Here is a 17,114-nt window from a genome sequence, read left to right as displayed (position 1 = left end):
CTGCTGGTAACTACTAGTTGTCAAGATTCATTTACCTCACATTCCCCCGTCTGCTTACTTCATTTCCATGCTTTCTTCTCCCTTTCCGCGTCTCTGTGTATCATTTTGCTAAAAGCATGGCTACTTCCAGTCACAGTGGGCGAGTGTGTAGCATGTGGTCGGCATAATTTCGACGGCGCCGTTTCCTGTGCCAGCAGAAAGAAATAACAGTGGTTTTGGAGCTTGAAATTACAGGCAGTGAGAGCTAGCAACTTTTTGTTTGTGTGTTTGTTGTGCTTTCATGCCCGTGTGCGTGCGCTGCTCTCCGTCACGCAGTGTTGTTTGTATAGGGTATCGCTTTGTTTGTTGACCCCTCGGTGTCAGTGGTTGAAACTATCTGTGTTTGCCTGCGTGTGTGTGTGTGTGTGTGTGTGTCTGTATAACCCATCTTTAATAGAAAGTTTTTCTAACCATGGTCCATGTTTTTTTCTTTATTCAAATTGTCCTCCGTTTTCCCCCATTTTTTGGAATGGGTTTATAATAGTGAAATTGATAATTTTTTCATAATTGATTAATCAAAAAAATCCAAGAAATGCAAATAATAAGATTAGAATGTGTTTTAGTACTATTACTAAAAGTAATAATAGTAGTAGTTGACCATTTGCTAGGCCCCATCCCCTTAGTTACTGTTACTAAGTTCCATTCTTGCAGTTTACAATGATAACGGTGGCAGATTTACCACTTGAAATTCATAGTGATTTTTGAAACGATGATGTCGGAAGCCTTTTCAGGGCACCCGTTAGAAGAGCTAATAGATTCCACGTCTCCTTCAAGTGCTATTAATATGTTCAATAGCATATAGCACTCTGGCTGCACTTTTTACACTTCCATTGTGCACTTGCACATTTGCACGACTGTATATGTGTACTTGCTACGGGTTTCTATTCCCTGCTGTAGTTCTGTGTTTTATTGTGTTGATGTGTCATTGATGTTGTCTTTTACACTCTGTTTTTATGTGAATGCTGGCTGCAAAACAAATTTCACAATAACGATAACCTAACCAAACCCCACGAACTAACGCTGCTAGTTAATGATATGCTACTTGGCCTCGAAAGTAACACTAAGTTATGTCGAGAATTCTAAAGCTCGACAGGCCTGTTGTGGCTATAGTTAAATAATAACCAACAGATTAGACAGTCGCTATTTGGAGGAGGGGTTTAAAAAGTTGTCCTCCAAATGGGGAAGTGGTGATGGTCCAAAAAAAGGACAAATAAAAAATGTATAGTCTTTGTTCACAAATATACTGTGCAATTAGCATTTATCCTGCTGTCGAACTAACTGATCTCGGGATGGACAGATGGATAGGGACGAGATGAACTGAGTTTGAAAAGTGTTTGAAAGCCCGATAGATGCAAAAAAAGGGAGAATATATGATGACTGATTGACTGAGAGGCCGTGTGTCAGATCTAATTTGCCAGCACTGCTAAGGGTTATGGTTTTGGCTGACAGTCACATCCCTTCCTCCCTCCCTCCCCTCCCTCTCTGCCCTCCTGCCCTCCTGCGATCTGTTCTTTGTACAACACCGCAGAGGAAATGTTGATTTTAATCACTAGGCATAATTAATTACCATCCTTCCTTGTTAAGAAAATAAAAGCCTCACAGCCACATAGTAATTGGCAGAGATTAATTTGCGGCCTACTGTAGGTGAGTTTTGACAAGTGCGTGCACGTCTGTGTCTGTGTGTGTGCAAGCGGGTGAGAGAGGATGTAGGTGTGGATTTGTAAGTGAAAAGAGTGCATATTTGTATGTGTCTGAATGCAGTTTTTAATGCGTTTTGTAGAGAGAACGTACAATCCAAAATATTACCGGGGAATCCCAAGGTCTCGCATACAATTGAGTTTTTCAAACAACGAATAAATGCGGCCGTAAAACTTTACAAAATGCTTCAATAGCTAGAGAGCGTTCAGTATTCAGTATTCGTAACACAATCAGGCTATAACAATGATGAACAGGCTACGGGTTGCAGTTTACATTCAGTGATGGATTTGAGAGCTTTAGATTGCAGTGAGGGCTTTTTACAGGTAGTTAAGATTCCATTTCTGTTTCCCAAATGACCTCCATTTCCAGAGGGGTCCTGAGCTTCAGCTTTACTCATTTATTGCTCCATCCCCATCATAAGGCGCTTCACTACACCGCCGTGCATGGATCTGCTGTGCCGCCACTTATTTGCATGTGCATTTACTTTTAAATTGAAGGTTTAACACCACCGGTGTCTCGGAATCAGTCGGAGTATCAGCGCAAAGTGAGTACTGCTTAATTATCAGTCATTCATTGCACCTAGTGTCGGTCCGTCGTAACACAATTACAAGAGCGAGTGGATTATATGGAGGCCCACTACCGACAGTAGGAAGCAAGAGAGTGCCAGATCAATTAATAAATAATACTGTTGGTTAAATACTGCAATTAAAATGGAGTATGAAAACAAATATAAGGCTTTGTTCTTTTCCTTTAACGTCATGGCAGTTGATAGAAAACAGAAAAGCTTTTTATTGTTTTCCTTTACCAACTTCTAATTAGTGCTAGCAAGCTAACTTTGTTAGTATTAGCTTGCTGGCTAAAATGCTTTAGCTACTGTTACAATAATTAAAAAAATGTGCAATACAGTATATGGATGATTAACATTACATGCTCTGTTTGGTATATTTGTGTGATGAAAGTTAGATTTATATTTATTTTTATACTCCATTTTAATTACTTAACTAACAATATTACTTATTGATTTAGTCCATTACATTTTTGACTTGTCTGATAACTAGGGTTAGGGGAAAATATTTGATACAGCATAGAATCGCGATATTTTGCATGGCGATGTTATATCAATACACGGACGTCAAGTATTGATCTTTTACAAACTATTAACCTCTTACTGTAACAATCCTGAAAGCCCGCTGGTGGGTTCATCTGCTATTCTGTCTTTCAGAGGTTGTAATGCGCTTAAAGCTAGAGTGAAGATACTGGTATCATATGAAACTAGAAAAACCTAAGGAATGGTACTAACCAATCAAATGTCATGTTAGCTTTTCAGGAAGAATGATAAATAACGCTCCAAAGTTATGCTACATTTTGGTGACAAAAAACTGGCATGGCCTCTCACTTCAAGATATGTGAATGAAAACCCTGAGATGAACAGAGTGAAACTGAATCTTATTAGATAAAACAGATGTTGACAAACTGCATAATTTGCAGTTGACAATAGCTAATACATCTATATATTGATTATTGCAATATATTGCAATATATCGTATTGCAGTATAGCATAGCGCAAAATGTGCAAAGCAAAATTGCAATAAGTTTGTATCATAACTTTATCATATCGTGTGGCCTCTGGTGATTTCCACCCCTACTGATAACCTGTCACTACATGTTGATACACTGACCATCAAGCAAGGATACAGATTTTTGGAAACTGAAACAAGTGAGTGAAAAGTATATTCTTCCACTCTTTGAAGACCAGCAACAGCCTAACTACCATTGTCACTTTGTCAATCAAATTAATCTCAGAATGTTTGATATAGCCATCTGAAGACCCCTGTCCATCAAACGTAAAGACAGTTTTTAGGGTTAAACAGTAGGACGCATACAGTCTAAGCAATCGGCTGACTCTATGGCCAGTGGACTTTTTGTAGCTTATTTAATAAATCGCCTAAATAAGTGCCTTTATATTTCTGCCTCGTAAGATTCAAGCACATCTGGTGCAAAAATGCCCATTTGTGTGTCTCCAGTATTTGCCGGTGAACTAGCAATGTGGGGCTTTTATTCGCTTTTGACTGCACAATGACCGACACAGCATAAAACAACTCACCTGCAGCGCTCCAGTGTGGCTTTTCAACAAATGTCTCTGGGGTATATGTTTTGTTTATAGGCTTTTGTAATCCAGAGGTGTACCACAGTTTTGTAAACGCAACACGCAGTGGGGGCCATGCGGTCACATGCCACACAACTTTGGCATTTGTACATTTAGTCAGCATTGGCTGTCAAGCCATTCGTAACAGCATTACTGATTCTTATTTATGTGCCAGAGAAAGGTTTCATTATCATTTTGATGGTAATATTGCATCATATATGAGAATTACTGGGATGATCTTTGGCATCTTAATGCAGCTATTTATCCTCCCTAAGGGAAAGTATTTTACTGCCGAAAAAAAGCATTTCATTAAATTACTTTTAATGGGACAGCTTAATTTGCAAATATGAGTAATTTGGAGGTACATCTTCACCAGTACCGATACAAGTGCACAGATGGTTTCTGTACTAACCCGGCTTCATTACCAAACTGTCATAATAAAGGTTTAAAGAAGAGGTATGTGTTTACAAGTTCATGCACAGACAGTTTCCTACAGTAGTGTCTTAAAATGTTTAAATTAGACTGTGTATAGGCCTTTATACTGATGAAATATCAACAGACTTTACATAGATATCCAGTGTTATAAAATTGATCCCGCCACTGAGGCTGAAACTATGTTTTATGAACTGTTGTGTGTGTGTGTTTGTGTGTGTGTGTGTGTGTGTGTGTGTGCGTGTGTGTGTGTGTGTGTGTGTGTGTGTAAGTGTATGCGTGCATGTGTGACGGAGCCTGTCTCCGCAGCAGCCATGCTTTGGCAGGTTGTAGTTTTCCCCTCAGAAATCAGCCGCTCTCTGAACTGTTAAATCACACTAGAAGCCAACCTTTGAGAAGAAAATTAATTACTTTCCCTCCGCCTCCTCCTCCTCCTCCTCCTCTTCTCATTTTTTCCATATTAACCCTCCTTCATTCCTTTTCACTCTTACACTCTCCCTCTCGAACTCTCTCTTTCTCATAATAGTATAGAATAAGTTTGGCCACAGGTGACGTTTTATTATTATTATTTTTAAAGCGAGCAGTGAAATTGTCCATTACGCATGAAGCCGCGTTCCTTCCTTTTCAGTGCCTCCATTTGAAGTTTGCTTTGATGCTCGCTGAGATTGAGTGTATGTGATTCGGGTCCCGTTTTGGCAGCAACGCCTTGCCCACAAACTCTACTGCAATCATTAGGTTGTCAAGTTTTTCCATCACAATCAGGAGCTTCATTTAAAATCAATGAAAGCTAATCTCTTGTTTCTGTTACGTTTGTTCTAGATAGTGTCTGGTGGAAGTGTCCAAGATCACTGAAATCCATCTTAATGCTTCCATTCATCACCATATTTATCCACATCATTGCATGTGTGGCAGGATTTGAAAGAATCTGATGATTACTCTAGTTACTGAACACTCTTCATTCACCTAATTTGTGCTTAATGACCCGGGGGCATGTTATAATCAAGAGCCTCACAGCAGGCCTTTGTTTATTGATCTCGCATTGATTTGCCTTCCTCACCTCCATGCTTTTTCTCTCCACCCTTCCTTCTCAGGTTGAGATAGAAGATGTGGAGAACGAGGAGAAAAGATACACCCTCTTCTTGGAGCTGCTGGAAGCCGCACAGAAGTGGGAGGACTTTCAGCTGCTCACGCTGCTCTTACAAGCGTGGCCACCTATGATGAAAGAGGAAGTGTAAGACATTCTTTTTTTCATTTCTCTTTGATTCTTTCAAGGTTAAAGCAATAGTTTGACATTTTTGGGAATTTGCTTATTCGTGTCGATAAATATCAATCAATCAGTCAAACTTTATTTGTACAGCACATTTCATACAGGTTAGTGCAGTTCAAAGTTCTTCACAGATGACTGACGAGCCGAAAATCATAAAGAACAAGTGTGGACCGTGAAAATGACAGAAAAGACAAAAACAATTAAACAATTTAACAATCTGATGATTTGAGACCAAAGCATACTAGACAACACATTTATAAAAATGTAATAAAATACATTTAAAAACTAAAATAACAGTAATAGTAGTGAAACAGTGTGAAGTAAAAACTAGATTAATAAAATAGCAGTGAAATAGAATAAAATCATACAACTTATATTATACAATAAAATATTTGATTAATGAAATAAAAAAAATAAAAAAAATGATAAAACTTAAATACAATAAAATATGTGATTAATAAAATAAAAAATAGAATACAATGATAAAACTTGAATTCAATAAAATAAGTGATTATTTAAAAAAAAAAAATAGAATATCATTTTACAACTTACAATACATTAAAATAAGCCAATAAAACAATATCTTATGTCTGTCCAAAGGTACCAGCACCCCTAGAGTACACTAATTAACACGTTATACCTCATTTGTTTTATCCGTACAAAAAGCAACTAGTTGTTTTGCTGGTCTACCTCTTACCTAAAGACAGGCTAGCTGTTTCCCCCGTTTTCATTCTTAATGCTAAGCTAAGCTAACCAGCTGCTAGCTCTAGCCTTATATTTAACATACAGACATGTGTGATATCAATCTTCTCATCTAACTCTCAGCAATAAAGTGAATAAGCATATTTCCCAAAATGTCAGAGCTATTCCTATAAGCGCCTCTAGTAGGCTACAGTTATTAACTACCTATGAGTTATTAATTTGCCCATTTTTACAGCTCATTAGTAACTATATCATTCACACATTCATACATACTGGATTAAAGAAAAGAACTTGCAAATATGTATTCTATAGGCAGGTTTTTGGAGATAGAAAATGCAAATATGCTGTAATTACAGACTGTGTGCAGAATACCAACAGCATGGCAGCTGATTTACTTCCTTTCTCACCTCACTTAACTCTCTCTTTTAACCTCTGCTCTTAATGCATCTTCAGTAAAGTCAGGTTTAAAGTTCAAAATGTGACATTAGTGCTTTTCTACTAGTGAGTGTGTTTTGGTTCTTAACAGTCTCTTTGGACAGGGTTTATTCTGCAGCTTGTTCGTTAACAAAATCAAGGACACACGAAGACATTGACTTTTTAATGGACGGATTCTGTGCCATGTGTCTCCAGCGTGAACGGAGAATAGTGGCTCTAATCACTCAGGCCTACGTATTGCACATCGACTAGTTGGAAATGAAAACAGGCGTCTTCACAAAGCTTCAGGCTCTGAGCTTCTTGCACCAGCTGGCATCTTATGAGCCTCGGCAAAGCGTTGGCTGTATTTCCGATAAGTGCCTAATGATGTGATTGCTCTTCTCCTTCTCCATTGTTCTTGATTAAAAGTGAGTGGTACTCTGAAGCCCGCCGAGACAATACGGGGTTATGCTGTCGGGGAGTTTATCCTTCCAGCTCAATCGAAGCAGACTGAGTTTCAAACAAATTTCGATCAGCAATTTAAAGTAGAGTTTTTCTCCATGTGTTGTTAGAAACTCACAAGGACGTGCACTTAGCTGTGTATGGTTGTTGATGAACAAGATTGACGTGTGTTCATTACTGATGCATCAGTTTGAAGGTTAACACAACCTGCCTGATGGGATAGCCATAACCAGAAAATATTAACATTTAAGAAGCTGGAGTCACAGAATTTTGACTTACTCTATTACTCAAACCAAAGTTTTCAGTGGCAGTGTAACAAACGGAATAAGAAGAATCAGTAGCATGTGTGAAAAATGTTTTTTAAATCAGCTGTCTATTTGTAATGGACAAAAGAGTTGTTATTGAGTGTGTAAAGCCAGTTTCTTTTCAGCTGAGAAAGCAGCAGGAGAGATGGGATTAGATTTGGCCGCCACAGCTGCTTCAAGTTCACCCACAGATTTCAGTGACTTTGCGAGTGCAGAACAGCTGTAGTCAAACCATCGCTGCTGGGACGGTCGGCTACAATCGTTTCTTTTATCTGCAGACTGAGCTGTTGTACTGTATTCCAGATTTAAATGCAAACATAATGCTGAGCACAAACCCAGCTTCTGATTATGGATTTTGTTTTTTGCTTGTCTCCTTAGTCAGCCTCGTTTTAAATCGCTCAAGTTAATTTGCACACAACATGCACACACACTGACGCTGTAATGTGCCTCTTTGAAGCTTAGAAGCTTGAATTTTAAGTCTGATCTGTGTTTAGTGTGCATTTTATGTGTAATGGCTGCTGCATCCTGATAGTCGTAATTCGGGACACAAAACTCAGAATAACTTAACCCTCAAATGCCCCATTTGAGATGTTCCGTTAAGACTGGAGGGCGTTCGAGAACACGTGGTTAACCTTAACTATGAGTCTGACTCAGCATTTAATCCTGGCCGGGATGGAGGTGTGTTTCCAGCGTGTGTTTTTTGTAGAGTGGAGATTTGTTTCAGTAAGACTATAAGAGGCTGTTTTGGGAGCTATATTGAGTTGCATCTGAAAAGCTTATCCTTTTGTCCATCCGCATAAATTGAGTCATGATTCAAAGCACGAACGGAGGCTGGCTGTGACTCACGCTGCACCCTGTGACAGATTTTGGCGAGGCACACAGGCACTCATAGTCGCATGCAGCAGCAGAGCCTCCCCGTGCCCCTGGTAAAAGCACAGGAAGCGTGCAGCCTGCCAAACAGTACAAGTGTTTGCTCCCACGGCCGCGATCATCCGAAGGTGAAGCAGCTTGTCAGGACAAGACACCCCCGGTAGCTGGATGGAGAGCTGCCTTTTATACCGACGGTCACACACAGGAGCCCTGCTGTCTTCCCTGCTGTCTCTCTCTCTCTCTCTCTTTCTATCACACACACCATCCTTCTTTCACAGGGTCTCCTTCCTCTAACAAGCTATCTTAAGACGCACTTCAGCAGCCTAATCTCACATCAGGGTTCAACCACTTTCATTTATTTTCTATTTTTTTATTTCTCATCATATAACTAAGGGTTTATCAGCATGTTTCCATCTACCCTTTATCATGTGAAAACACCCGGAGTGTAACGACGCACACGTTCATATCAGATGCCTCCTCTTCTCATCTCCAATCTCCTCCTTTTCCTTCTCTGTCTGGTTAATATTTAATGTACCGCTTGTCATGTTAATCACATACGTAACTTTCAGCAGTGCTGCTGGCATAGCAGCGGCAATTTTTCTTACCACTGGAAACATATTCCCTCCTTTAGAGTGGTGTCTCTGATAGAAGAGCGACGGAGACATTCTAACTGAGGTTAAAGGCTTGATGCAGAAATAATGAGGCCATGGCTTTGCATTAACATAGAGAGATAGAGAGAAGGATGGAGAGATGCATGGATGGATAGATGGAGAGATAGATGGATGGATGGGTGGATGGTTAGATAGATGGATAGATGGATAGATGGATGGATGGATGGATGGATGGATAGATGAGAGATGCATGGATGGATGGTTAGATAGATGGATGGATGGATGGATAGATAGATAGATAGATGGAGAGATGGATGGATAGATGAGAGATGCATGGATGGATGGATGGATGGTTAAATAGATGGATGGATGGATGGATAGATGGATAGATAGATAGATAGATAGATAGATGGAGAGATGGATGGATAGATGAGAGATGCATGGATGGATGGATGGATGGATGGATGGATAGATAGATAGATGGATGGAGAGATGGATGATAGATGACAGATTGATAGATAGATGATAGATAGATAGATAGATAGATAAATGGAGAGATGGATGGATAGATAGATAGATGGATGGATAGATGACAGATAGATAGATGATAGCTAGATGGATTGATAGATAGATAGATGGATGGATAGATGACAGATAGATACTGTAGATGATAGATGGATGGATAGATGACAGATAGATACTGTAGATGATAGATGGATAGATAGATAGATGATGGATAGATGACAGATAGATAGATAGATAGATAGATAGATAGATAGATAGATAGATAGATAGATAGATGGAGAGATGGATGGATATATAGATCGATAGATAAATAGATAGATATATAGATGACAGATGGATAAATGGATATATACAGTAGATAGATAGATAGATACTTTATTCCTCCTTTATTTAACAACCTCTCTAACCACTAACATTACTGTTAGCGAGCGGTCTAGAGGGACTCAATCACAGCATTGACTCCTTGCTATGCTAATGATAATATTAATAGAATTAATAACTTCAACAGGATCCATCCGTCAGCCAAGATCTAATTAACAGATAATGTGGTTCCCATGAGTTTTTTTTTTTTTTCTCCATATGACTGATATTAATAAAGATCCATGAAGGTCGTATTTACTGCCTTAACGTCTCTGGCATTTGCCGGCCTTGGCGAGAGCTAATCGGTTACTCTGGAGGCATTAGCAAAGGTCTTGCAAACCTCACGAAGGAGCGTGTCAACAGAGTGACGCCTGTCATATCTGGCAGTCGAGTCCCTTGGTGTTCACAGCAGAGAGAAGAAATGCAGCGTGTAGGTGTTTAATATTAACTGCAGGAGTAAAGTGGTCAAACATCTCCCCCCCCCCACACCCTCACTTACATGTCAACATCAGACTTCATTAGATTGTCTGCAAACCTCTTGATAATTCTGTCAGCGCTCATGTCAGCCTGTGATTTGATGCTGTTATTCTTATGCGGCTGTCGTATTTATATTATTCATAATAACATGCAGTAGTCGGCTGCTGTGACCCAGTCACTGTCTAACAGGATTACCATCTGTTGACAGAGAACTGCAGAGTATTGGATGAATAACATTACAGTATTGTAATATTGTTTTACTACTGTATGTTCCTGAAAAATGTGTACTTGTGTACTTCACTCTTTTTATTCTGTGTTGCCCTCTCGTACGTTCACCTCAGAAGCTCAGCAGAAGACTGCACACACATTCACATTCACAGAGGTCTGTCTGTCTTGCTCTCTGTCTGCAGGGCAGAGTCGGAGCGTAACCCCTGGGTGGTGCTGACCTCGGCCCTGCTGACCCGCTGCCAGGCGTCCGAGGTGAAATTAGACCTGGGTCAGCAGGTTGTCACCATGGTGCGATCCCTCTACAACACCAAACACAAGCTTCCTGCGCAGGTAAACATCAAACACTCCTCGGGTAATCATCTATGACTGCTTGTGTCTTCTTTTCTTCACAGTATTCTAAAAAAATTTTTTTTTAAAAAAGTAGATCAATTAGTGAGGAAGGTCACATAAAGAATTTCACCTATTAACTAAATTGGTGCACTGTAAAGTGCAATTTTCAGGAACTCATTTCTACTTTTACTCTGCTACATTTCAGAGGGAGCTACTGTACTTTTAAGTCCACTAAATTTATCTGACAGTTATAGCTGCTGGTTATTTTACAGTTTAACATTTTTGTTGATAAAATATATATTAATATAATATAAAACTTCCCAATTTTCATTGAAATAAATCTGTCTGTTAAGTCACTATCTATCATCGAATGAGGTAACACAACGGCGATTGAGCTTATTGCCCACTGATGAAAGTATTGCACTATCTAGATATTTGTAGTATGACGAACTGGGTGTCAGATCAGATCACGGTTGCTCACAGAATGATGGAAAAAGGTCAATTATTTATTGAGTTTGTCTGGCTGCCCACAGTATTCTAGGACCTACCACATTTGCTGTCATCTGAGAAGCCGTCATCGTAAACAGAACTTTGTAAACTATTTTGAAAAAGGGCAGGCACTTTCAAAAAAATACTTGGCAGGTGATTGGATGAACCATCAAACTCAAAATATATATAAAGTCAAAATATCTTTTCCATCAAGAAAAGCCTTCAGTGCCGTTCTTTGCTCTTCTTTCAATGAAGAAATACTCTCCAGTTCTGAAAAAACTGATGCTATTGCAGCTACGCTAACCTCTTCAGGAGCCGCCGTTGTTGTTTAGAACGAACATATCACACACACACATGTCGTCGCGTCACACACATAAACTTAGCCCATAGCTGCCATTAGCTCCTCACAGGACGCTGATTGGTCCGGTCTCTGGCTGGACGGACACAAACGCATTATTTGGAGCTTGACAAGATGGATTTTCGTGTGATATGTGATCTTGTGATATCACGAGAATCCAGCTGCTGTGCAAAGTAAAGTAAACAGGGTGTTTCCAAATCAACCAGGACTGAAATCTTAAGGATTGCCACTTTAAACAAAAATCTGATCTGAATACTTCTTCCATCACTTGAAGTTATACAATCTCAAAGATTTTATTTCTCTTTGGCGGCACCCAGTTTGTAATGCTGCAAATGCGAGGGCTTTCATCAGTGGTTAATAGGCTCAATCAGCATTTTGTTACCTAATTTGACTTAAGATATTTAAATAAAAGTTTCAGGATTATCACTTTAAATACAGTCAGGATAGTGAATATTAATATTTTGAACCAAAGAAGAAAAAAAAATCCAGCTTCAACACATATTCGGTTCCTCTGCCATCACCATTATTAAAAACTAATACAAGCTTGTTTGAATTCAGTGTAACCTCGCTGCACCATTTTACGCCGTATCATGCTACAGGAGCCTGAAGCTATTAAGCATATAACCCACAGCAACATGTTAGCGTCAGCTCAGTGCTTTTTGCAATGTACTATAGGCGCTCGCCGCTCTTTGATATCTGGCCGCCCCTAATGCTATTCATGCCCTGCTGAGCACCATGGAAGTGGTAAGCCTAATACCATTCTGTATGTCTAGCGCCAGCTGACTGTGATATTAGTTTAGTGCTAATGCTATTCAGTGTGAATAGGCTATGTCTGCCTGGCTGTCTAATATTAGTGTGGGAAGAGGGGTGGGAGGTGTAGAAGGAGGCCTTTTACTCTGTTCTGAACAGCTTTAATTTGAATCTGCTGGAATGAAACCGCCAGAGCATGGGGGAGTCAGATTGCATTGTGATATCCATATATTACTGATAGGACTGTGTGTCTGCTGTGTGTGTTTGTGTGTAGACCTTTTTAAAAGTATTATGTGTCTGTACAGTGTATGCACATCGATTAACCTTTACTGTTCCTCGCCTACTCTCTCCCCTCTCTGTCTCCTCCTCTCCTCTTTTGTTCTCGCTTTTCTCTGATTTACTCTCATCTTCTGATTACCTTTCTCTGTTTTCATCCCACTTTTGCTTTTATCTCTCCCCCCTCCTCCTTTCATCCATTCATCCACACACACACATCTTTTCATTCATCCATGCCTTTCACTCTCTCTTTCTCTCTTCCTCTTCCTCTCCAGTGTATCAGACGCATAGCCGCCCTGCTGCTCCAGAACCAGCCGAGCCTCCAGCAGCCCGCACTCAAACTGATGGCCGAGAGCGGCGACGAGCAACTGCTGCGGCCGACTCTGGATCAGATCAACAGCATGACCGCAGTAAGTGAAATAGTTAATAGTTTGCATGGTCTATATTCAAAACGCAGACCAGGCGGAGTCAGCTGTATTGACCCCAGTTTGAATGCAGACATTGCAGACGTTCTTTAAAATAAACGTTTAATTATTTAGACTCTAAAACTTGGGTTGAAAACTTCTCAGAGTTCAAGGTAATGTCTTCTGATTTCTTGTCTGGTCCAACCAACATTCAAAACCCAAATGTTTTCTGATTACAGTGATATACTGTGTATATATATATATATATAACAGCAAATAGCAGAAAATCCTCACATTTCAGATGCAGGAACTAGAAAAAGATTGGCATTTTTTTACTTGATAAATGGCTTAAATGATGGAATGGATTATCAAAATTGACATTAATTAATTACCTGTTAACGCAGAGGTTCTTCTCAACCTGTTTGGCTTGGGGACCCTTTTTAGAAGAAGTAATGTCTACTTGTTGAAGTAATGTCCCCCCCCCCTCCTCCCCAAACCCAACATGAGTTGTTGTACAACCAAAGAGCAAGCTGCAACCTCCAGTGCTGAGAAATGAAGCAAACGGGAAAGTTCTTCAGAAGTTGCGAAACTCTCACGAGACGGTTAAGGTTAGGCATTGACCTCGAATGGTTAAGGTTAGGATAGGCCTTCGAGCAGCAAATCTTGCGAGAGTTTTCGTAACTTGTGGATAAACATCTAGACATAACCCTGTGTATTAAAATTAATAATGTAGCAATGTTCTAGCAGGCCTCAGAATACTGTACATTATATACTGTGTTTAAAAAGTATGAGACCGAATAGAAAAGGTAAAATACAAAAAAATATCTTGGAGGAAAGGAGACAACCGATGAAGACGTGAGCCAAAAATTATAAAACCTCTTCACCGTCCTATAAGATAAGAATGAAGTTCTCCAAAGGAATCCAACATTCACATAAGCCGGCGCTCATCCACTTACTAACTGTCCTCCAGTTGTGGGAAGCCACAATCGGATAAGAGTGTAATAGTTTAAGACTGTGTGGGCCGCTCTCCACTGTTTCCCCATCAGATAAGCAATTGTCACAAAGTAGGCCTCTCCAGACCCAGCAGACCCTCTATTTGTCCCCGGATCAGATAAGAGAAAGCCACTCTATTATGTGACAGAGCCACTATTAAATGAAACGTTAAAGCTCCTATATCGGTACACCTGAGCAACAACGCTGCTTTTATATCCCGCAGAGAAAAGCGAGCGGGGGTGTTAAAGTTGGAAAGAGAAAAGATGTGTGATTTAGATGTGGGAAGAGGAAATCAGATGGAGGGGGGGGGAGGGGGGGAATGGGTGTTCAGAGAGAGAAATGGGATGAGAGGGGAAATTACAAAGACAGAGCAAATGTGTGAACATGCAAAACAAGAAAGACCAAGACAGAAGTGGAGAGGACGGAGCAGCCTGACTGGAGAGGGGATGGTACGGGAGGAAAGATAAATCAGGGAGAGTTAGAGAAGGGGAGTGGGGGGTGAGAGAGTGCAGTGAGACAGGTAGCGTGTCACACTGCTTTGAGAAATAATCTCGCCTCTGCCACCAAAGAGCCGAACGAACGGGGGCATGTTCGGAGCAGCACAGAACAGTGTTCATCTGGAGATAACATCAACGGAGACAGAGAGGAATTGTCTTACAACTAATACATCTGATAATGTGTTGGCTTGCAGCTCACTGCGGAGCTGCATGCATGTAGGTGTGTGTTTGTCTGCGTGTGCGTCTCTTCTCTTTCTTTCTCTTTGTCTACGAAAGTGTCTGTTTGCCCAAAGTGTGTTTATACCATGTATGTTTTTAATTAATTTGTTTTCTAGTGCAGTGTTTCTGATTGCCTGAAACAGTTTTAAAGGAATTATTATTATTAGATAATAAGGGGTTCAGGAAATCAGATTTAATGACGCTAAAGTTATTTAAGGATGCTCCTATCCAACGGTTTCTTTCCCGATATTGATCCTGATACATCGCACCAATCCAATACCAGTGCTCTATTTCAACCAAATTTAGAGTCTGTATACCTAACTGTTTGGAACTCAACCGTTTAAGGCCAGGACTTGCTTTCTCACTAAAAACTTCAGACCCAAACAACCCTGTGTTAAAACAACGGAAGAGGCTGTGTTGGTGATGTCATGCTGCTTCAGGTATGATCATGTCTGATGATCGTATTTCATTAGCCATGAAATATGATCCAAGACGTTCATTTCGACTCACAGATCCAGTTAGTTTGAAGACTTATGAGACTACAAAACACTGCACAGTGGTTTGTGACAGAAATAGAGAACGAGTCTGGAACGTTATCTTATTTTACCTTCTTTTTTTTTTGCGTCGATCGCGAGGTAAACAATAGAAATATAGTGCACGTACAAGGTAATATACCAGGAATGTGTGCTTGCATGCATTTGATTGACCACAGCAGCACCTTGCCAGATGATATCGCATTGTGGTCTGTCAAAAGTTGAACTTTTTTGCCGGACAACCCTGCGTTTTTTCTCTGCCGGATCACTCTGCATTGGAAACCCTGCTGGGTCGCTGGACAAGCCTCATTGAAATGAATGAGGGAGCTGCGCTAAAGTTGGTCTGAGCACGGCCTATAGGTTAGTGGCCTGCTGTGACTGGATTTTGTGACATTGACAAAGAAAGTACATTTGATATGGATCGGTCGCATCATGGCTGATATTTAGTCTGCTTAATAAAGTTGTATTGGTGGCAATGCCAAATCCAGCGTATGACATCGGTGCCTCCCTAAAGGCCTTTACACACCGGGGGCATGACGGATAAATTACACGAAAATGCGAAATACCCGCCTCCGAGTATTAAAGTCTAGAGCTTTTATTGTGAAAGGTAAGAACGGAAAGAGTGGGTATGGTCTGTGCTGCCTTTGTCAAGGTTGAAAGGAGGAATAAAGTTTGCAGTCTTGGTTCGGATTACGGAGCCTCCGTGTTGTTGTTTCATGAATATAAGCGCAACTCAACCCGTTTCGCACAACCTGATTGGTCGATGCCTATATTTGCGGTACAAAAGCTCCGAAATTTTGCACTATTACAAATTTACAATATGACATATCAAAACATAAGTTCAATGGTAAGTATGATTAACAATTTATAAACATACAAAGAACACAAATTAGGTAAAATAAATAAATAAATAATAATAATTTATTCAAATAGAAAATGTCACTGCTCTTCTTTTAAACTTTTTTTCTGCTCCCACACAAGAGAACAATACCTTTTATCAGATTTACAAACAGCCTGGAATCGTCAGCAGCCAGTTAGTCAGTAGATGTAGGGCGGAGATCAAAAATAATTGATTTTAGTTCAGCTTGGTCGATCAGAAATTCGTGTGAGTTTTTCTCATGGAGTTTAACTGTTAATTGACTGTTGTTACTTTTAAATTACTTTAAGCGTTTAATTTCTTTTGTCACAGTTTGTTTCAGACAGACAGAATTAATTTATCATAAAAAAACATGTGAAAGGTTTAAATGTCACTCTTCATTTATTCACCTGCTGTTTCACGTCTACATTAACAAGCCTGAGGTTGATTTTGGCCACAACGCATCGTATATTTATCACAGCGCTCTTAATTAAATACATGAAAATGACATGCCACTCTGAGTGATTGACAGGCCTTATCTTCATGCACTTCCCCAACAGGTGCGTGTTCCCTGGCACTCTGCTCCATATCTGATGTCACAGATTACTGTGCACATTGTTTTCTCCAGTATCAACACGTTTCTTTTTTTTCTTAAGAGAGATGGCCCTGGATCAGGGGGAAAAAAAAAAGATTCATTCTGAAGATTAGTTTTTAATTAAAATGGTGTTATAGAAAAACCACTTGACACAAGAAGTAAATGAGAAAAAGTAATTTATTTGGCTGTAGTGTGAGATATGCGTTTATTTTGCTTCACGTTCACTGTTCTCTGCGGAGGAAACCACAGTGGGCAAAGGAGTACAGGAGAAGGGAGGA

The 17,114-nt window shown here is 39.9% G+C and overlaps 1 protein-coding gene across 1 annotated transcript in view; it reads left to right on the top strand.

Moving 5' to 3' along the window:
- nbas (NBAS subunit of NRZ tethering complex) overlaps window positions 1–17,114 on the top strand; it is a 187,946-nt gene that overhangs the window by 160,776 nt on the left and 10,056 nt on the right. The window contains exons 50-52 of the mRNA XM_037751577.1: window positions 5,407–5,546; window positions 10,719–10,866; window positions 13,015–13,149. Coding sequence (XP_037607505.1) covers window positions 5,407–5,546; window positions 10,719–10,866; window positions 13,015–13,149 — 423 coding nt within the window. The remainder of the gene's footprint in view (window positions 1–5,406; window positions 5,547–10,718; window positions 10,867–13,014; window positions 13,150–17,114) is intronic.

This window comes from Sebastes umbrosus, chromosome 18 (genome assembly GCF_015220745.1).
Source record: "Sebastes umbrosus isolate fSebUmb1 chromosome 18, fSebUmb1.pri, whole genome shotgun sequence".
In the NCBI taxonomy this organism is placed as follows: domain Eukaryota; kingdom Metazoa; phylum Chordata; class Actinopteri; order Perciformes; family Sebastidae; genus Sebastes; species Sebastes umbrosus.
Note: the sequence above shows the minus strand (reverse complement) of the source record. Positions and strands in the feature narration are given on the sequence as shown.